This window comes from Rhododendron vialii, chromosome 8a (assembly GCF_030253575.1).
Source record: "Rhododendron vialii isolate Sample 1 chromosome 8a, ASM3025357v1".
Classification (NCBI taxonomy): Eukaryota; Viridiplantae; Streptophyta; class Magnoliopsida; order Ericales; family Ericaceae; genus Rhododendron; species Rhododendron vialii.
In genome coordinates, this window is record NC_080564.1 from 2,915,261 (window position 1) to 2,936,982 (window position 21,722).

Below are 21,722 nucleotides of genomic sequence, written 5' to 3' on the forward strand. Positions count from 1 at the left end.
CGGTGATTACAACAGAAAGGAATAGCCCCCGAGTACCGCCGTTGACTGGCTGACTTATGGGAGCTCTTTCAATAAACTGAGGTTAAACTGTCAAAATCACCCCAAGGTTTCTAAAAATTACAGACTGTCCCCCACATTTGAAATATAACAAAATATCCCATTTCGTAAAACAAATTACTCCCTCATTAGTCATTATATGTAGCCACTAGAAAATTTGATGGGATCTATCTACATCATCAAATTCTAATTACAATGAATGAGACTGTCTTTTAATAGCTTATAAAAGGCTATTTTCACACCTTTGCAGTTTTTCATGAGCTACCAAAATGATGGTGTGGTTTATTGTGACTAGAATCTTAGAGAATGTTAGACAAATCTCGTCGAATTTTCTAGCGACTACGTCACGAGATAGACAAGGGATAATTTGTTATCCAACATAGGATAATTTCTAATTTCTCAAACACGAGGGGACAATATATAATTTTAGTAATTTGTCCATAAAATAACGGCTTCTATCCTCTAATTAACCGTGGGAAAAAGTTGAAAGCTGTTTTCCGGTATGCAAAAATAGAAACAGAAAAGCAAGAAAAAACAGTAAACCCATATCAGGGAGACCGGGAGTAAGAACAGTTAATCCAAAGAATGATTGTAATTCAGACAATAATCCTCGTCCATAGATAGCAAACCCCACCTCTCTCTCTCTCTCTTTCTCTCTCTCTCTCTCTCTCTCTCTCTATGCACATAAAGACATGATGAAGAACATGTTGACATTGTTATTGCGAAAGTAGCATTAGGAAGAGGAATACAGAGATTAACATGGGCAATTGCTTTGGGTGGAAATCTACTGATCCGAGCAACAGTAATACTATCCCCATCACCACTCGACCTTCAACTCCAGGTGAGAAACCCACCAAAAAAATCTGCGTATCTTTCAGAATGTTTTATTTTTTTTGGTCAAACCGAATTTATATCTTTCAGATTTTTACTTGTTCTGGTCTTCTGCTTTTCAGTTCTTGTTTCTCTGGATAGGGAAAGAGATTTGGTTAGCTTTCAATTGCTTGATCGAGTTAATATTCTGCCTGTTCTACCAAAATAACCAATTGGGTTCTCTCTATTTCTATGGTTTTACATCACAAGGGTAAATTTTAATGCTTACCCTGAGTTCAATTTTTTTTTTGACAACCGGATATTCAAGCCAGCTTGTGCGTACCTCGATTAATTCTAGGGCAAACCTTCGGTGGCCGGTTTGGAATGTTTGGCTTTCGTGGATTAAACTTGTGACCTCTTGGGGTAAGTTGATTTCACATACCCATTTGGCCTAACCCTTGGGGATTTAGTTCAATTGAAACCCACAGTTGATATTGTTGCCATTCACTTGTTCTGGGTCTTCGGATCTTCATGTATATCTCTTCCTTGAGATTATTTCTCTTGTGACAAGACATAGAAAAGTTAGTTCAATATTTATTTTTCGCTCGAGGTAATCTTTTATTTCTCTTTTCTTCAAAAGTTTGCACGTAGGTTCTATCAAAGTCTACGATTATTCAGAATGCCAACTGTCCAGCTCTACAATTACTAAAAGTAATAAAAGGGCTACTTTTGATCCTTACCTTAAGTAGATTGACAAACAAATCAACATTCTCTTGCTGTTGTTCTTTTCTTATTTTCTTGACTAACCCGTGTTTAATAGAGCCTTGTATTTCCATATTTTATTAGGGACATCTAGTGGTTACACCAACGATGTTGGGTTTTCGGCGACGAGCAGCAGTGCCGGCCAAAGCCGGTTTTCTGCAGGCACGGGTGATGATGCAAACAATGGAGAAATTTTGGCCACCGCTAATCTGAAGGTGTATAGTTTTGCTGATTTGAAGACTGCAACGCAGAATTTCAAGTCAAATTCAGTGCTGGGCATTGGTGGTTTTGGGACCGTGTTCAAGGGATGGGTGGATGAGAAGACGCTTGAACCAACCAAATTTGGCACTGGAATGACTGTAGCCATCAAGAAATTGAACTCTGAAAGTGTGCAAGGGTTTCAGGAATGGCAGGTAATGTTATTCTTCTTTTTTTTTTTTTTGGTGTTTCAATTCAATGCCAGCAGGACACATGTTAGCATTTATTCCTCATAATCAAGATCAGTAGCAGAGTAATGACAAGCTGATAACAAATATGACACCAAAAGCAAGGTGGAAAGTTAGAGACATGCTTTTTAGTGTCCAAAGTTGGCTGTTCTTAAAAATGGGTTGATGGGCATAGTCCCTATCATTGATAAGGACAATTGGCGTTTTGAATTGGTATTTTTCACCTAGTTGTGTTTTCCTGAAATTTGTGAATCTGATGCGCAATAGCGTATAGAAGTTGTCGCAGATTTCCTTTTTTCTTAGTTCATGCGCACTAGTTGTGTTTTTCTGAAATTTGTGAGGGGGATTCTGTAACGACATTTGGTAACATGATTGTTTCGGTTCTTTGGCTACAATTGTCTAGAATGTCATGGACCGACTCATGGTGGAATTTACAATATTATGAGATAGCTTAACATACCTAAGCTGATCAGGTTGCTACAGATATCAGTGTGCGCAAGCGCGTGTGCTTATCAGCTTATGCATGTTGATGAAAGTTTGCTTGGGTAATTGTCCCCTTGTTCACTTACTAATTTGGGATCTCTGCTTGATTAAATGTCTTGAGGAATTCATTTATTCCACCATTTTTTGCTTGGTATTATTCTTCATCTTGCTTCTTGATATTTGATGCAAATTTACAATATATAGGTGATAACAAATCAATGGACAGGAGTACAGATATGTGAAAACTGCAACTTACTTGACCTCTTCACCATTGTGTTTCAATTCATGGGAACATTCTTGCTCGGGTAGAGTAGGTAGCAGTACCCGTACCCTGAGGTTCACAACACGAAGAAGACAACACAAAATAAAATGAAAATTTTCAGGTCATGTTTCATTGGAAAATATTGTAAAGCAATTCCCTTCTATTTCCATTGAAAGATAGAATTTCTTCTTAAACATTTGAATTTGATTCCTGCACTGTAGTTTACCCTGCAGCTTTGTTACCAAACTTTATAATTGCCTTTTGGTTATCTTTGGCTGTGATTTGCTGACCTCTTACTTTTTCGTAAACTTCGCTCTAAATGCGATTTTATAAGGTTCTTCACAGATACTAGGAATTGTAAATTATAGATTCGTACTTATGTTCTGTTTCAAGGACACCAAGGAATAGACACTACCTTTGGTTAATTGCTCGGTTTCTACGACCGCAAGTTTCTAAAAGGGAGGCTTGCCGGTAAAACCATACTCCAAAGCTCTGGTGGGGTTGGCCCAGATAATATATTTGTGTACTCAAGGCATATTAAGGCAATATACTATGTTCTATGGTTAATGGACATACTGGTACATCCATGGATATTTTCTAAATTTACATTCTAAAGAAGTACTTCATTGTCTTGGAAGTGTTCGGAATATAACTGCATATGAAGTTGTCATAATGCATTTTCCAGTTAACCAATCATGGAGTAGGTCAAGTTTGTAATCGATTTATGCAAATTCATTCAAGAAGTTGCTACATGTGCCAGAAATATCAAAAAAACTAAGGTTCTTATTTTTTTCACCTTGAAACGACATGCAGTCAGAAGTGAATTTTTTGGGAAGACTTTCGCATCCTAACTTGGTTAAGCTGTTGGGGTATTGTTGGGAGGACCAAGAGCTGTTACTTGTATACGAGTTTATGCAGAAGGGAAGCTTGGAAAACCATCTATTCAGACGTAAGAACTTTAGAGGAGGCAAGAGAAGAAAATTTCTATCTACTCCGCAGTTATTGTGATTTATAAAATTGTTTTTTGGGTGGTGCAGGGAATTCTTCCATGGAACCACTTTCTTGGGACTTGCGGCTCAAAATAGCCGTTGCTGCAGCCCGGGGCCTTGCTTTCTTGCACTCTTCTGAGAAGCAAATTATTTACAGGGACTTCAAAGCCTCCAATATTCTGCTTGATGGGGTGAGATTTACATGGTCATGTAACCTTAGATAAAGTGAAGTTATGTTTTTACACTTCTGATAGATGTCAATCTCAGTAGATGTTGAACTAGAATGAGAAATGGTTTGTGAACAATGGCATTGATGTTATTTTTGTTTTCTTAATCACCTTTGTTTCTAAAACCAATGATGGTGAGATCCCCATTTCATATTTTCAGATTACTAATAACATTTAAAGATACAAAGTGTACCAATATCGCGGTTAGGTGCACACTGAACACCTAAGAAGCACGTACACCTCTCCGGGCTTCTCGTATCTGTGTCTTACATGTCTGGGACACGAACACGCTTGGGCACGTATCGTATCAGAGAATTTCATTGTTTATTTTTGTGTGTGTTGGACAAGGTTTGGATACGCAATTGACATGCACAAGACATGCACCCAATGCGCACGGGACATGCACCCAACGCGCACGGGACACGCACCAGACACGTTTTGGGTAATAATGCAATTTTAAAACTTTAGACGGGGTTTAAGCCGCGATATTTCAAATCTGAACAAGATTACACTAAGATTCAATAGTTTGAAACTAATACTCTCTATTTTTTGTTTCATTTCTTCTTTTTTTCCTATGTTCTATTTCTATCGACCTCCTCATCTTTCTCCTCTTCCTAACCCTATTTCTCGCTTCTTCATCTGCCTTCTCAATTTTGAGAACAGAACAACTTTTGAATATATGAATAAAGAAAACAAAATTTCATATGCATATACAAACATGAATATTATTTATTGCTTAATACAACGTATACCCACCATATCCGTGTCCTAGCTTTTGGAAGAATCACATGTCCGTGTCTTGTGTTCGTGTACGTCCTCCTTAGATTTTCCTTTTCATTATCTATTTTACTGAAAGCTATTGTTATTTGGTATTTGTTCTTTACAGTACTACAATGCGAAAATCTCTGATTTTGGCCTAGCAAAGTTAGGCCCTTCAGGTGAAAACTCACATGTGTCGACGCGGATTATGGGCACATACGGCTATGCTGCTCCAGAATATATTGCAACAGGTGAATAATATTTCCAATCTATATTACATTGCAATTCGGATAACGTCAACCAATAAATGAATCCTTCTATTACAATGTTTAGATAATTGAAGTACAATACTCAATCTTAAATGAGATTGTATGAGAACTCTTTATCTCTGCTTATATAACTTTTTTCATTGATATGAAAGAAAGATGCAGCCTGTTTAGTAAAATGAACTAGTTCAATTTTTTGTGGACAATTTTCAACAGGTCATTTATACGTAAAAAGCGATGTATACGGATTTGGTGTCGTGCTTCTAGAGATATTGACCGGTTTAAGAGCATGTGATAACAAACGGCCCACTGGGCAGCAAAATTTGATTGATTGGGCGAAGCCCCAACTCTCCAAAAGGAAGTTGAAACCAATTATGGATCCACGGATAGAAGGACAATATACTTCAAAAGCAGCATTACAAGCTGCTCAACTTACTCTCAAATGCCTTGAAGCGGAACCTAGAAACCGACCCCATATGAGAGAGGTTCTGGAGGTCTTGGAACAGATTGACGCTTTGAAGATTAAAACGAAAGTACCCAGAATCAACTCTACGGATTCTTCCTCTCATCGACATGGATACCAACCAAGTCATCATCGATATTAGCAATAATCCAACTGAGAGAGATAAGTTGATGAATTGGATCAACTAAGTGTGTGATCACTCAAGTTGTGTACCACAATTCATATTTTGGTATTTTTAATATAATTGTTTTCAGCAAATTTTTTTTTTTTTTTTTTTGTGCGTGTTGACAGTTACCATTTGAATTTATTACATTGTACGATTGTTGTATAGGAGGAAGTAATGCTTTTGATTAGGTTTCTCTGGAAAGAGTTGGAAATGTGAGTACTAGCTATTGTCTGGATTTGGGAAATTTAGGGTTTAGAATTTAAGAAAGAGAATGTAAACAAAATTTATAATTTCTATTCATTTCACTGTCTTGAGTTCTGTATATAGGGGCTAATTTTGAAGGGAAACAAATACTCCATCAGTGTATATTGTTGCTTCACTGTGAAAAGAAGCGCAATTTTCGGATGAAAATAAATTATTTTTCGTGCATAATTTTTTATTTATTGACACCAAGTTAATGAAATCAATTCTATACAAAATACTTTATTTTTGGGTTAAAAAACTACACGTATTTTCGTGATGCACCAATACTATGGGACAGAGGGAGCAGTAGAAGGTTGCCTCTTTCTCCTCGGGCTCCCCACCCCCTCTTTTCAACTGTTATTTTTTGAAGTTAACGGTTAATTCTATATATAAGTGCATATTATCCTTAAAATATTATTTCGTTCTAAAAAGATTGCTCCGTCCACAAATTTAGAACTTAAAAAATAAATGTGTTTTAACCAAAAACAATATAGAGCTTTTTCCGCAAATAAACGAACGAATTGATATCTACACAATTTGCCGAGAATTTGTTTAATTTATTTTGATAATGGTGTATTCATTACTTCTAAATTACACTACCAATATTTTGAATCTTTGTATGCATGTACTTATAGGTATCGACCAAATCCGCTATCATACCCCTTTAATTTCAGACGAAGTTTATTTTCTTCTTCTACTACCGGTCAATATCAGATGATATCGGTCGAATACCAAACGATACCGAAAAATATCGGACGACTTTTAATTTCATTTATAGTTAATAAATGAGTACACCATGGTTGATGATGGGTAAATAATACTGAAAGCATAAAATCCAAAACGGTATCTAATATCTAACCGATGCTCGTACATGCCATAACCGGCTGAACCATTTTTTGTTTGACGGAATTGTTTCGTCGTTAAGAAATCGCAACTACACCAAAATTCAATCCAAATCCAACAGGAGCCCTGCTGCTCCGGCGACGATCGTTCCCGCCCCCCACCCCCTCTCTCTCTCGTTTGTCGTCTCTGTCTCTCTCTTGTCATCTCTCTCTCCTTCAGGTCGTTGTTTCTGGGGATAATTGAGATACCTTAAACCTAATACTTTTAGAGGGGGCCTGAAGCGGTGCCTTTCTAAGGCTTCTGCCCAGGGCCGGCCCTGCACTCTCCATTGTTCAATTATACTAGGGTTTCAAATATCGATTCGAATTTGTATCATACAACAATCGTCGAGCGATCGAACAATACGCATGGGGAACATTTTCGTGAAGAAACCCAAGGTGACTGAGGTTGACAAAGCAATCCTCTCTCTCAAGACCCAAAGACGTAAGCTTGCCGATTATCAGCGACAGGTAACGTTTTTTCTTTTCGCTTTTTGGTGTTGGAATTTCTCAGTTTTTGCGTAAATTGATTGAAGATCTCAACTTGTTATGATTTGTGTTGGGCCCAAGTGCCCCATGGATTTGGTTGCACAATGCCACTACTTGCGACCGCTCTAAAACAGGCTTGCGAGTACGACGTGGAATGCCATAAAAACTTGATTGCAATTAAAAGCAATTGGTTTTAGGAGATATGGTGGAAAAGTGGTCCGACAATTTGAAAGAATTAAGAAGTGTTTGGTTGTGTCACATTAGGATTGGATAATTTAATTGATGGGCAGTTGCTATGTTAATGGATATTTCGAAATTATTTTTTTATGGGGCAGAAAATCAAAGTTTATCTGAAGCTTAGCCTAAACTTCCTGAAAAAATAGCTTTTTATGATCATATCAGTGATAATCCGGCAAAAAAGGGGATTATTCACCCATCAAATCCTCTGTACCAAAAATCCGGTGTACCCATGTTCCGGTGTGTTTTTAGCTGTTGGATCATGTAAAAAGGGGGTGTACGCCGCATACCCCCGTCTGTTAAGTTAAGATTGGATCTTTGCATTGGTAGAATAAACTTTAAGGGATAAAAATATTCCGACTTGATCCAATAGTTGGAAATGTAAGGGAATAGAGGTACATAGGAATATGGTACAGAGGACTTGAACTCGATTTTTCAGGGCCAGTCCAATGGATAATGGGATAGAATAGCGGTTGATGGTTAGGACTGGCGTAGTCAGTGATCTTGTTGCAGCCTATGATTTGATTTGACATGTTACTCACCCTGTCCTCTTCTTCTTTCAGCTCGATGCCGTCATTGAAGCTGAAAAGCAAGCTGCAAAGGACTTGCTTCGTGAAAAGAAGAAAGAAAGGGCCTTGTTAGCATTGAGGAAGAAGAAGGTGCAAGAAGAATTATTAAAACAAGTCGATGCCTGGCTAATTAATGTTGAGCAGCAAGTAAGCAATTTGTTTTATTTGTTCGAGCCTTTCCTTTCTTGATCTTCTCAGTTTTGTCTCGATATCAACTTGATGCTGGCTTTTTTTTTTTATACTTATTTGCATTTTGTAAATGCTAAGAAAAAAATTAATTTAGTTGGCAGATATTGAACTGGCAAGCAAGCAAAGGGCTGTGTTTGAGAGTTTGAAATCAGGTAATGAGGCAATGAAGAAAATCCAAAGCGAGATCAACTTGGACGATGTCCAGAAATTGATGGATGATACTGCCGAAGCAAAAGCATATCAAGATGTGAGCATGACTCTCCTTTATATTTTTCCGTTATCTTTCATTCCATGGCATAGTATGTTCCTGCTCAATTTGTGTTAAATTTCACAATTCTAATGTTTTAGACGCACCCAAAAGTGGACTAAGCTTTAGTAATCCACCTCTAATGAGTGGCTTGTTGGGCAATAAACCAAGCACACCATAGCATGAAGAATAATCAAGAAACTATAACACGCTGGCACAGATTTAATTGGTTCGGCAAGAAGGCTCACGTCAGGTTTCACTAGATTTCCAGATGATGAAGCTACAATGACAGCTATGATACAGCACCAATTTGTTCTCATAGGGGAACTGCTCAGAAATGTCTTAGTTGGTTGAGGGGTGACCGGATCGGTCAGTCAAAATATAGGAAAAAAAAAGGTGTGTCTGGTCTGGTGTAGCTAATGTTACTTTCTCAATCTATACTTTCTCTTCTTTCTCTCTCTTGACCAATGCTCCGGCGACCTACACCATAAGATGAGCCTTTTCCCAGACCCCGCGAATGCCAGTAGTGAGAATGAATGGGCGGGTAGATTGAGTTACTAAGAGATACTAAGCCCTCTCCTTATAGTCCAGGCATTGTCCGTACCGAGGGTTAGTGTCAAGGGTTCGGTCAAAGACCAACTAAAGACCATTTGTTAGTGGGAGATAGAGAATACTATCAACTCATGTAGCGTATTCAAACCACTTTTATCCCATGGTTGCCACTAGATATAGAAGGTGGATATAATATATCCTGGATAACCGGATTGTATATCTGCCAGTGGTCTGATATAGCAACACCCCTTCCCCCCATCCATGTTATCTGCCTTTATATCCGGCCTCATAATTACGAACCTCGACCCCGTAATCCGGTAAGGTAGAGCTACCCCTGCAATCCACAACCAAGTCACAGCGTGGTTGGATGTGCGAATGATTGGGCTTTGAGCCCAGTGCTAATGAGGCTTTGCGAACCCAACATGGCCAAGGTTAGTTCATTCAAGGAGCATAGCACTTGGTAGAACTTTTTGTTTATTTAGTTGTTCTAAGGATTCTTTGTCTCCATTATTCTGGGTGAAAACTTTGCTAGAGTATTTTGTAGATAACATTACTTTAGAAGTTTGTTTCTTTTATGGTTAGGTAAGTTGATGAGTGCATAAATGCTTTCTTATAAAGGCTGCCTAGTATCTGACATACTTTAAAATTTAAAGAAATGACGAAAAGGAAGAAAGCAAAAGCAAACGTCCATAGCATATGAGATCTAGACAGATGGTTTACCGGCACGTTACAATCCAATTCATGCCATTAGATGATGTTACAATCCAGTTCATGACATTAGTTGGTCCGGTGTAATTGGTGTTTCGTATCTTTTATACTTCCGTTGTCTATAAAGAACATCCGTAGGAATAAATGACTTATGCTTCTACGTTAGGGTAATTATATTGCCGCCACTTCTTTCCTAGTCACTTCTAGTGTTTCTGGTATGGTGATTTGTTTTGTCCTTTCTTTTCCTTGAGTTTTCACAGTTGCATTGTTTTTGTTATCTAACTTACTCCTCCTTTATGCATATACCTTGTATGGTTTTGAAGGAAATTAATGAAATTTTGGGCGAGAAACTATCTGCAGAAGATGAAGAGGAAATATTAGCAGAATTTGACAATCTTGAATCTCAGGTACGGTGCATATGCTATTCAAACAATTGGTTTGAACCTTCTAGGGTTATACTATATCAGTCACAAAACGAACAGCTGACTAGATTCATGTATATATGGGTTTGTTCAGTTGAGTAACTTGAGTGGGCACGACCAATAATCAAACTATAAAGGGTGCTTCAATTTCTACTAAACTCAGTAGAGAGCTCTCGTTTCCGTGATCCTGCTACTCTTGTGAATGAGTAGTTGACATGTTAACATCTTTTTCTCTTAATACTGCTACTGGAAAGATGATCGTGTATGGGTCGTCTTGCTTTCTTCTTCTTCTTTCTCTTCTGCTGCTGCAGTTGTTATTTCGTAGTGCCATTATTCTGATTGATATCATAGCTGATGAATTAGCTGCTTCAGATGTTAAAATTATAGGTTTTAGTCTATTAGTTAATTACTTTCAATAAGTAAGGTATAATTCTTTGGACCTTAATCTCTTGTTTCCATCAAACATATGAGTGGTGCCCTTTTTTTTCTGCTGTAGATTTTCTCATCTAACAGAGTTACCTCCAATTTATATTGCTAGATCACTCTTCAAGATATGCCTGAAGTTCCTGCTAGGGTGCCATCTGTCGAGGAGGATGACGAAAAGTTGGACCTTCCTGATGTACCAACAAAAGCGCCAGTTGCTCTGGAGGTGGTGGTTGATGATGCTCAAGATGCTTCAGCTGGTGTATCCGCAAGAAAAAAAGGTCTCTCTCTCTCTCTCTCTCTCTCTCTCTCTCTCTCTCTCTCTCTCTCTCTCTCTGTGTTGAACTGACACTTATGCTATATGTATATCTTCTCTTTTTCTCATTTTGCAACAGTTATGGAGGAACCTTTGCCTGCTTAAATGGGAAGAAAACATCTTGTCCTGATACTGCTTTCGATTGGATGCTTTCGAGATACAAACATTGTGACGGACAAATCCTGGAGGGCCCTTCGTGTGGCAGCCTGGATTTTCGCTTGTACTTTAGTCTGCATTTGCTTTGGACATAAATTATTTTTCTGTATGATATTCTACTCGTATTCTGCTGTTTTGTTGGACAAGAACCGTGTATAGTGTTTTCTTACAAAAATGTTGGACCAGTTTGGAATTCTTGGAATACCGAGGAATATGAATTGTTGTTTGATTTGCCTTAAGTTTATTGCGGCTCTCAATTGGGATGATGGATATTGGCTATGTGAGAGTGATGAGAATGGGAAACCTTTCATCAGTTTTTCTTGAAGCCTCAAACAAAATGCTTTCGATGTCTACCGTAGACCTATTCAGCCTCTGGTTATATATCTGATCCATATAGAAATTGCTCACAGACCTGTTCCAAATAGAAATCGCTCACAGACAGAATACATAATCACATACGGTGAAAACGATAAATCATGGCGTTTTGTAAAGCAAAACTAGGCTCCTACTTTTTTCAACCATTCTATAGTTGTCTCATGAATGTATAGTGGATTCAAGCGCATCGAAAGGTTCGAAAGACATCATTTTATGCATGTGTACGGATGTATGTGTTCCTTGCATTGCTCATATGTGTTCCTTGGACTGCTCGTGACGGTTAATGTGAAAAGGCCGAATAAATCGTACTAGTATATTTCTTTTCCCCATCATTTTTCATTTTTCCAAAGTTACTCTATCCATTTCTCAGTTTTCTACTAATTTATAAGAATGTTGGTGATCTTTACCGAAAGATAAATATTGAGCCAAACAGTGGCGGCTCTAGAATTTTGTGATAAGGTGTTCAGAAATTACTCTACTTTACTAGCTGATTATTAACCACCGATGTGGGACTTTTTGGGTGGGATCTTACAATCTCTCCATATTATGATGCAATGTCCTCGTTGCATTGGCCTAGCAACCTTACCTTGGGGGGTAATAGTGTGACACTTAATTATGTATAGCACAATCAGTGTGCTCGTACCAGATTCTAGAGGTGGCCCCCACCATGTAGGCCAAGATTGTGCTTTGATACCAACAGTAACGACTCGACCCAACTAATCTGCTAACCCTTAGTCTAACCCTGGAACTTTTTGGGTGAAATCTCACACCACCGCCGTGATGGTTTACTAATGTGGAACTTTTTGGGTGAAATCTCACACCACCCCCGTGATGGCCCATAGCCTCACCCACCTTCTTCAAGTCCTACAATATTATATATATATATGGGGCGGTTCCGGGGACACTTAAAAAAACACCTCATAGTTTTCGATCAAATTTTTATGATCCAAGCCGCTCAATGTGATCAGAACGTGATTTTAAGGGTACCCATGAGAAATCCGAAAAAAAGGACCGGGAAGGGCTTGATCCGAATAGTTCTGAACAATTTTTTATTGAACGGTTCAAATAAAAACTGCTCAAATCAAGTCTTTCCCGGACATTTTTTTTGCTAATTTCTCGCAGGCACCCTTAAAATCACATTCTGCACGCATTGAACGGTTCGAATCATAAAAATTTGATCGGAAACTATGAGATTGAAATTTGGGGTGTTTTTTTAGGTGTCCTTTGAACCGTCTATATATATATATATATACAGTCTGGATTCCATAAGGGATCCCTTATGGCCTTATGGTGCAGGACTCTCCTTTTCCGATTGAATTGCGACGATCCGAGTCGCTCAAAATGTGCAGAACATGATTTTAAGGGTACCCGCGAGAAATCAACAAAAAAAATGATCGGGAAGGGCTTGATCCAAACAGTTTTTTACAATGTTCTGATTATTTTAAGCGGTTCGAATCGTCGCAATTCGATCGGGAAAGGGAAGTCCCACACGGTAGCACCGTGCGGGATCCCTCATTGGATCCGGACTCTGTGTGTGTGTGTGTATATATATATATATCAGGACGGTTCAAGGGACACCCAAAAAAAATCTAAAAAAACACCTCCAAATCTCAATCTCATAGTTCCAGATCAAATTTTTATGATCCGAATTGTTCAATGTGTGCAGAATGTGATTTTAAGGGTGCCCCCGAGAAATTAGCAAAAAAATGACCGGGAAAGGCTTGATTTAAGTAGTTTTTATTTGAACCGTTCAATAAAAAACTATTCGAAACTGTTCGGATCAAGCCTTTTTCGGTCATTTTTTTTTCTGATTTCACACAAATATTCATAAAATCATGTTCTGATCACATTGAGCGGCTCGAATCATCAAATTTTGATTAGAAACAATGAGGTATTTTTTTAGATGTTATTTTGGGTGTTTTCAGAACCGTCCCATATATACGTGTGTGTATATATATATCGCTATATTAACCTTTAACTCTCAGAAGCTCCCGACTTGGAACTTTTTGAGTGGAATCTCACACCACTGCCATGATGCCCATACCCTCACCCACCTTCTTCAAGTCCTAGTCCTACGGTACTATTATATGCACCTTTACAACAGGCCTATAAGAAAACAAAAGACCACTCTCAGAAGCTCCCGACTTGGAACTTTTTGGGTGGAATCTCACACCACTGCCATGATGGCCCATACCCTCACCCACCTTCTTCAAGTCCTTGTCCTACGGTACTATTATATGTACCTTTACAACAGGCCTATAAGAAAACAAAAGACCACTATTAGACTGCTGATTTTGCTTTTTTTTTTTTTAACGTCACTCTCTTGCAAATGTATTTTTAATGCAAAAATGTATTTACAAATGAGTTACATTAATAAAAAAAAAGTGACAAGATCATTTCCCATAATTTAGAGGTACACTACACACTAGCGTGCCAAACGTAGGAGTTCACAAAAAAATTGGTTTAATAAATCAGGAAAAACCAATTTGTTGCACGGATTTCTCTTCTCATTGATTGCCTCCTCTTTGTGGTCTTCAATGCTATTTCCTTTTCCATTTCTCTCCTTCCCACCCCACCTCTTATATTAAGAACCAAACACTCCTTAACACACTCCTTTGAATTTTTTTTCGTGGTCATCTTTATACATCAGCGGGATCTGAAGGAGTTAGTAGTTAGTATGTTAGTACCGCAAGAGGTCCAGAGACTATTCATAACTCTGGATACCAGTAACACCCCCCGTAAGACTCAAACTCGCTCATCCACTAGGGAGGCAGGTCAAACAACCATCTTCACAAAAGCATGGTTTCTCATACTCCTTTGAATTGGGTAGCGTTGGGTTCTTAGTTTTGTAGCTAATCATCAGCTTTGGCATTACTGGATATATTAACAGGTAAAGATCCCTTTTCTTTTTCTTTTTCTTTTTTAATTTCAACTTTTTTAATTTCAACCCTTCTTTGTTAATTTTTGGTTTGCTAGGGAACATGGGTAGTGAATAATTTATCTTTGCATGCATGATAATCATTGATCTTGCCAAGTTGCTTGTATTGTTTGTTGTCCTTATGCAATGATTATGAATGATGCATCTACCAAACTAGTCACTAGCATTACAAATTAAAATGTGGAAATCTGTTGCTTCTCATGCATCGTCCTTGCTGAATAATTATTCGGCCGTCTTGGGGCACTGCAGTGCAGTCCGAATTCCTGAGTCCAGGGATTGAATCAGGAATTTCACCACGCAGAGGTAATCGTGTGTGTGAGAAAAATATATAAATACACACGCATAATCACGTAAATATATTAAAACTCAAAATAACATAAATACATAAATTGATTTAACTAATGGGATTGATTTTGATGTATGTATCTTATTTTTCTTTACTGTTCATCTTCTTTTTTTCATTCATCACAACTGGACGAATCTGGTACATTGGCTTTCATGTTACTTGATTTTACAGGTCAAAAAACAAAGAATTATGAGAAGTGTAGAACAACAATTGAGGAAAAACATACCTACGACTTAAATTTCACCAAAATTACTCAGGGTTTTCAAAATCTCTTCTTTTCTGTCTCTATTTTCTCGAAATTGCCTTTGAAATCTTAACAATTGGGGATGTTTATGCCAAGAGATAGAGAGGGAAAATTTGATGTGCCATTGAGATTTTAAGGAAAAAAGAAATAAAACTGTAAAATACTAAACCCATCTAAGGAAATGTGGAAATTTATTACTTGAATATTCATAATATTAACCCTATAGTTTTATTTTTTGTTATATTTTAGCTCTTAACCTTTAGTAATTAATGTTGGTATTTTCGTAGTTCAAAAGTTACAATTATTATTATTTTTTCAAAATTCTATATAGGGGCGAGCTTATATACTTTCATAGGATTTTTTTTTTACATACAATAATACTCCCTCCGTCCCTAAATAAGTGTCCGACGCGCAAACCTACGCCTTTAAAAAAATGCATTTGTTTCGTTAAAAAAATCAAATTTTTTTCACAAATCTATAGGTGGCGATGTGTTCTATTAGATTGTGGAAAAAAAATAGATTTTTTAACGAAAAACATGCATCTTTTGACAGACCTAAGTTTGCACGCCGGACACTTATTTAGGGACGAAGGGAGTTGTGTTTTTTTTTCTTCTTGCAGAGGCGATCGTCCCTACAGACCCCCTCCTTGACTCCATCCTTGCCTGAGCCCCACCGATATGAGTAATGAATATGAGTGTTAGAAGTATCACGTGACGCCGCAACAGTACCCCAAGGCACCAAATAATCCTTGGTCCTCAATAATGCATCCACCTCTCTGGTCACTTTACACATTGTACAGGTGGAAATCTTTCTTTTCATGCTCTGTTGTCGCATTTATTTTACGAGAAATGATATAGGTACCGACCATGGAGGAGAGAAAACGTACCGACGGCCGCCGGCGGGCCGTCTCCGGCCACCGGACGGCCGATCCGAGCCGTCCAAAAATTCTAAAAAAAAAAACCGATGGGGCCTACGCGAGGATCAACGGCATCCGAGGTGTGTAGGGTACTTGATCCGAGCACTTTTTTTGTGTGTATATACACGTATATACATATATACAAGAAAAAAGGGTGCTCGGATCAAGTACCTTACACACCTCGGATGCCATTAATTCTCGCGTAGGCCCCATCGGTTTTTTTTTTTAGAATTTTTGGACGGCTCGGATCGGCCGTCCGGTGGCCGGAGACGGCCCGCCGGCGGCCGTCGGTACGTTTTCTCTCCTCCATGGTCGGTACCTATATCATTTCTATTTTAGCGACAAAACAACGGAGGTGTATAAAAGAGATTATACTGTACAATTATTATAGAATGACAATATGGACAGTAAACCTTTTTTTTTCCTGACTACCAATTTTTTTTAAAAAAATACCCAAAACCAACACAAAGCAAACATGAAGAAATTACACAATTTGTATAAAATAAAATGTCGCCCTCACTTTATTTTTCTCCATCTCCTGAGGGCTAAGTCACATAGTTTGCTTGTTGGAACTAAAGTAAGAGCGAGAGCGTAAAATCGTACTATTTGAAATACTACATCCTAAACTATTAAGTACAATTTACAATCCGCGAGAGTGAGAATTTAGAGTGCGAGGGCAGTGCAAGGATAGAGAGCGGGAGCACATGCTATTTTGAAAAATTATTTTCAAAACTTTCCGTTCGGTTAAATAAGTCTACTGGCTTATTTTTTTTTTGTCCTTATTCAAATCTAATTTGTTTTGAATAAAAACGAAAAAATTGACTTATTGGCTTATTTTTGTCTTTATTTAAAAAAATTAGGTTTTGATCGTAATTTTTTACTTTTTAGATTTCTCTTGTTATAACGATGCAATAATCCCCAAAAAATTGATGAAAAACTAACAAATACGAAAAAAAAATTGAATAAAGATAAAAAATAAGCCAGTTGGCTTATTTAGCCAAACGGGTCTTTTTTTCTTCTTCTTTTTGGTAGTTAACGCGTGAAATAAGTCTTTTTTTTTAGTCTCTGTTCACTTGCCAAGAAATTGGTAAAAAAAATTATTCTTTGAGAATATTTGATGACGGAAATGACATTAACAAAAAAGAAAGTGACAAAATCAGTAGCCATACTTTTTCGTTCTCCTTTGCCTCCCGTCATCAAATATTCTCAGAGAATTTTTTTTTTTTTTAACCCACCGGCCCACCTTCTTGACTTCTTCAAGTCCTACAGTACTTATTCAATGCCTGTAACCACGTACACAAGAACGTGCGAAATGTAGGAGTACCCAAAAAACTGGCCCCTTTTGGAAAAAAGCCAATTTGTTGCAGGATTGCTCTTCTCATTGATTGCAATTGCCTCCTTTTTGGGTTCTTCAATATTTCCTTTTCCATTTCTCTCCTTAGTCCTTCCCATCCCACCTCCTATATACTACTACTATTAAGAACCAACAATCAACCAAACACTCCTTAACACACTCCTTTGAACTGGGTAGTGTTGGGTTCTTACTATTTCGTAGCTAATCATCAGCTTTGGCATTACTGGATATATTAACAGGTAAAGATTCCCCAACCCTTCTTTTTGTTACTAATTTTTGTTTGCTAGGGAACATGGGTAGTGAATAATTTGTCTTTGTATGCATGATAATCCATTGATCTTGCCCAGTTGCTTGTATTGTTTGTCGTCCTTATCATGCAGTGATTATGAAAGTTCTAACAGCATGCAAGCCATAAACGTGTAATCTTTCCGCCATTGTTACGCATTTTAAATGGTAGACTTAAAAGGGCTGTTCATATCCTCGTCAATTTGTGCAATTGAGGGGATACTGTAAATGGAAGCTTACTATTGTGTCTACTCAAATTTTGTGGGGTGGGTTCCTGACATTTTGTGGGCAAATTGGGAAGCATTAGATGACCCACACTCATGTTTGATAAAATGCTCCACTGAACGTTTTGGTCTATGTTTTTTTTTGATCCGCTGGTCTATGTTTGTCTTCTGTGTGTTATACTATATCCAAGGGATAATAAAGAAACAATGCATTCAGGCCCCGTTCAGTTAAGGTTATTATTTTTTAAGTATTTATTTTTTATTTTACGAGATAAATTATTCTCTCACAATTCATCTCATTTAATTCAAAAAATAAGTATTTACTCTCTCCGTTTCATATTAAATGTCTGTTACGAAAATTCTTGCATTTTCAAACTCTCAAAATATATATTTCTACATATTACTTTTTTCTAAGCACTTTAATTTAGTGTAAAAAAATTAAAAAATAATACGTAGAGATATACTTTATGGGGATTTGAAAATGCACGAATTTTTATAGGAAACATTTAAAGTGGGATGGAGAGTATTTATTTTAGGAATTGGGGGATGGTACTGTACAGTGTCCGAGCCGTCGGATAGTGCATTCGATGACTCGGGATCTTATCTCAGTAATAAACGACTCTTGATCGTTGGTTGCCAAGATGAGATCTGAGCCGTCGGATGCATAATCTGACTGCTCGTATGTGCGCAGTACGGTACTGTGCACTTCACTGAACAACACTAACCCGAAGTTCTTATTTTAGTTAGTGAAACACATCCTAAATCTAACTAGAGCTAACCCAAAGGGGTTGGCCTAGTGGCGAGACTTCGGGTTTTGCTTGGATACCAATTTTTCTACTGGTACGATACGACCGGTACTGGTCAAATACTCTGTTATTGTTCTAGATTTTGTGCTACTTCCATTACATTTAATTAAAAAACAAAAAAAAATTCCATACCTCCCGATTAATTAATCATAACATAAACTTCCATTGGACTACTTCGTTCATTTAATGGTTTTGGATTTTGGATTCTAATCAGTATTTTATTTCTCTTCAATTATTACTTTCATTTTTCTCTTTATATCTCTCTAATTATTATTCATATTTTTAATCATTACTCTATTTTTTTCTACACTTATTATCTACAAATCCAAAATTCCAAAACGAATGGGTCAGCTCAGATTTTTCTAATTCCTGTATTTTGCACCATGAGAGTTTGATTCACAAAAATCGAGGACTTTTGTTATTAAAAAAAATTCAAGGGCTGTGATTTATTCTGCCATATAGACAGCTGTGAAAAAAATATGGCAGCTGTGAAAATATTGAGAGAAAATCAACGGCTGTGATTTGTTCTCTCCAAGAGTGCTCTCTATCTCTCTCTCTCTCTCTCTCTCTCTCTCTATACGAGGGTTTGGCTGAGCTAATACACTAGGAATCAATTGTTCAAGGGCAGCCCAGAATGCTTTTTTTTTTCTTTGTCTAAAGAATTATGCTTGTTTTCCCTTATTAGGTGTCCTTTCTGTGAGAAATGATTGTAAGTATTGACCAAAAAATTTCTTTAGTTATTTTCTTGAATATCTAATCGCTTTTCAGTTTTTGGTAAACCCCTTTTTGAGGTCGTGGAAGATTTTAGCTTTATACACGATGGTGAATTGAAATGTTCGATGTCTTTTTGTGCAGATAGTTTGAACCGCAGTGATTCGAGTTCCCCGTGGGACTAGAAATGGGGGAAGAAAGAATTGGTAGTTTATTCAAGTTGTTTCAGAGCTTGGGAAGCCTTGTGCTAAATCTTGTATTTCGTATTCTTTCTGTGGGTCCCATCCCCAACCACATTGCCTTCATCATGGACGGAAACCGAAGGTATGCTAAGAAGAAAAACCTTGAAGAAGGGGATGGCCATAAAGCTGGATTTTCAGCACTAATGTCCGTGCTAAGGTACTGCTATGAACTGGGGGTGAAATACGCAACGGTGTATGCGTTCAGCATCGACAATTTCAAACGGAAGCCAGAAGAGGTTCAGAGTCTCATGGACCTAATGAAGGAGAAGATTGAAGGGTTGCTCAAGGAAGAGAGCATTGTGAATCAATATGGAATTAGGGTTTATTTCATAGGAAACTTGAACCTTTTGAATGAGCCTGTGAGGGTTGCTGCTGAAAACGTGATGAGAGCCACGGCCAAAAACACTAAGTGTGTGCTATTAATCTGTGTGGCCTATACTTCTACCGATGAGATAGTGCATGCGGTCCAAGAATCATGCCTTGAGAAATGGGAGATAAAAGCATCAAATGGTGTGGAGATGGATAAAAAAGGTGAAATTGAAGCAGTGAATGGTGTGGAGTGCGAACAAAAGCTGGAGGAACATTGTGCAATACAACTAGTAGATATTGAGAAACATATGTACATGTCTGTAGCACCTGATCCAGATATTCTGATCCGAAGTTCAGGAGAGACCCGTCTGAGCAATTTTCTTTTGTGGCAGAGTGAAAACACTCTCTTGTGTTGTCCAAGAGCGTTGTGGCCAGAGATTGGTTTGTGGCATTTGGTGTCGGCCGTATTGAGTTTTCAAAGGAACTACTCGTATTTGGAGAAGAAAAAGAAGCAGCTATGACACTTTGATAACTCAATGGTTTCTTGTGTTGATTGGCTGCAGGTATTTTCCTGTGTTCAGAAAATCTCTAGCCACATTTGTAACACCATGCACTCCCCTTTGTTTTATGTATTTACAGCCTCTTTCTCCGGCCAGAGCATTATATCAATCTTTTGGGCCCCCGGCTAAATTATCGATTCATATCACCTTGTACTAGTAGGGTCAGCAATAGTCAGCATGTATGCTCTTTATCATGAAAAAAACTATCAATCTATGTAGGTGCTCGTTTTATAAGCATGCTATCTTTTATACGCCAACTTCATCATATGAAACGTAAGCACACTTCAGTTTTCATGGGGCTATTTGATCCTCGTGTTGGAAGTGAATTATTTCCACGGGAATGCAGGAACCGAACTGCTCCTTTTTCCTTTGGCTGTGGAGGGTGCTTCATTAGCATCTGATATTTTACTGTGGATTTGATTATTTCATCAACCTCTGTTATGGTAAATGCTAGTAAGACTGAAGATAGATCGGTCTGAACACCGATGGATGTGGTAGCTTCTGATTGGAAGCTTCTTAAGTGGACCCGAAGCCCCCCAACAGCTTCCAATAGGTATCTGCTATGTATGCGTTGGCAGACTCTGCCTCTAAATTTAGTTTTTTGCTTGTTGGGAGTCGGGTGTTTGAAATTTAGGATTTAGAAGCCAACCTAAACATTTTGCACTACTAGATCTTGTCATGGGTCTCAATATTCTTTCTGAATAAGTTTTGTTTTCTGTTTTTATACTTTCATTAAAGTCCAATATTGGCTTGCTTTGAGCTATGAGAAGATTCACTGCATAGTTAGCATATGGAAACAACTGACACGGATAAGAACGAGTCCACCAGGAAACCTCCTTTATAATGGTAGAGACAAGCCCCCTCTCACAATTGCAAGTTGAGTTCCTTGACCCTGTAGTCTTTTCATGGTTCCATTTGTTCTCAATACACATCAACCCCCCTCTCTCCGCCGCAGCTTCCATTATCATATTCATGGCAAGATACTAAATTGCCACCACTTGCACTGCGTTCACAAGAGAAGAACTAGGGATCCCATTGTTTACGCTCAATGGTGTCGATAGGTGGTTGTTAGGGATCCCATTGTTTACATCCCAAATTGAATGCTTCACACGCAAAGCGTATTTACAGTAGTCATTACGAGCATCTCCCGTGGTTTTGAAATTTGGGACATCAAAACTCGAATTTTGGCACGCTTGTAAAAAATGCTATGGTTTGGCTATTATGCTCCAGTATGGCAAATGTCGTTTCTTTTGTTTCAAAAAAACTTGCTCTGAAAACAACCACCGAACA

General features: G+C 37.9%; 3 protein-coding genes across 3 annotated transcripts; all 3 read left to right on the forward strand.

The window, feature by feature from the left end:
• Positions 1-642: 642 nt before the first annotated feature.
• LOC131299079 (probable serine/threonine-protein kinase PIX13) lies at positions 643-6,012 on the forward strand. Its single transcript, XM_058324638.1, has 6 exons — positions 643-898; positions 1,714-2,042; positions 3,634-3,769; positions 3,858-4,000; positions 4,923-5,046; positions 5,278-6,012. Exons 1-6 carry the CDS (start codon positions 817-819, stop codon positions 5,664-5,666), a joined length of 1,203 nt encoding a protein of 400 aa, XP_058180621.1. The 5' UTR covers positions 643-816; the 3' UTR covers positions 5,667-6,012.
• Positions 6,013-6,749: 737 nt separating this feature from the next.
• LOC131299086 (vacuolar protein sorting-associated protein 20 homolog 2-like) lies at positions 6,750-11,361 on the forward strand. Its single transcript, XM_058324647.1, has 6 exons — positions 6,750-7,285; positions 8,104-8,256; positions 8,393-8,545; positions 10,129-10,212; positions 10,766-10,931; positions 11,046-11,361. The coding sequence occupies exons 1-6, from the start codon at positions 7,184-7,186 to the stop codon at positions 11,069-11,071; spliced, it is 684 nt and encodes a 227-aa protein (XP_058180630.1). The 5' UTR covers positions 6,750-7,183; the 3' UTR covers positions 11,072-11,361.
• A 2,747-nt stretch (positions 11,362-14,108) lies between these two features.
• On the forward strand, positions 14,109-20,666 carry LOC131299084 (dehydrodolichyl diphosphate synthase 6). Its single transcript, XM_058324645.1, has 3 exons — positions 14,109-14,126; positions 17,473-17,534; positions 19,466-20,666. Exon 3 carries the CDS (start codon positions 19,509-19,511, stop codon positions 20,391-20,393), a length of 885 nt encoding a protein of 294 aa, XP_058180628.1. The 5' UTR covers positions 14,109-14,126; positions 17,473-17,534; positions 19,466-19,508; the 3' UTR covers positions 20,394-20,666.
• The last annotated feature ends 1,056 nt before the right edge of the window (positions 20,667-21,722 follow it).

Coding starts and splice junctions, on each gene's coding strand:
- LOC131299084 (XM_058324645.1), top strand. CDS start 19,509: ATGGGGGAAGAAAGAATTGGTAGTTTATTCAAGTTGTTTCAGAGCTTG.
- LOC131299079 (XM_058324638.1), top strand. CDS start 817: ATGGGCAATTGCTTTGGGTGGAAATCTACTGATCCGAGCAACAGTAAT. Junction 2,043..3,633: donor AAGGGTTTCAGGAATGGCAG/GTAATGTTATTC, acceptor AACGACATGCAG/TCAGAAGTGAATTTTTTGGG. Junction 3,770..3,857: donor GGAAAACCATCTATTCAGAC/GTAAGAACTTTA, acceptor TGGGTGGTGCAG/GGAATTCTTCCATGGAACCA.
- LOC131299086 (XM_058324647.1), top strand. CDS start 7,184: ATGGGGAACATTTTCGTGAAGAAACCCAAGGTGACTGAGGTTGACAAA. Junction 7,286..8,103: donor TTGCCGATTATCAGCGACAG/GTAACGTTTTTT, acceptor TTCTTCTTTCAG/CTCGATGCCGTCATTGAAGC. Junction 10,932..11,045: donor TGTATCCGCAAGAAAAAAAG/GTCTCTCTCTCT, acceptor ATTTTGCAACAG/TTATGGAGGAACCTTTGCCT.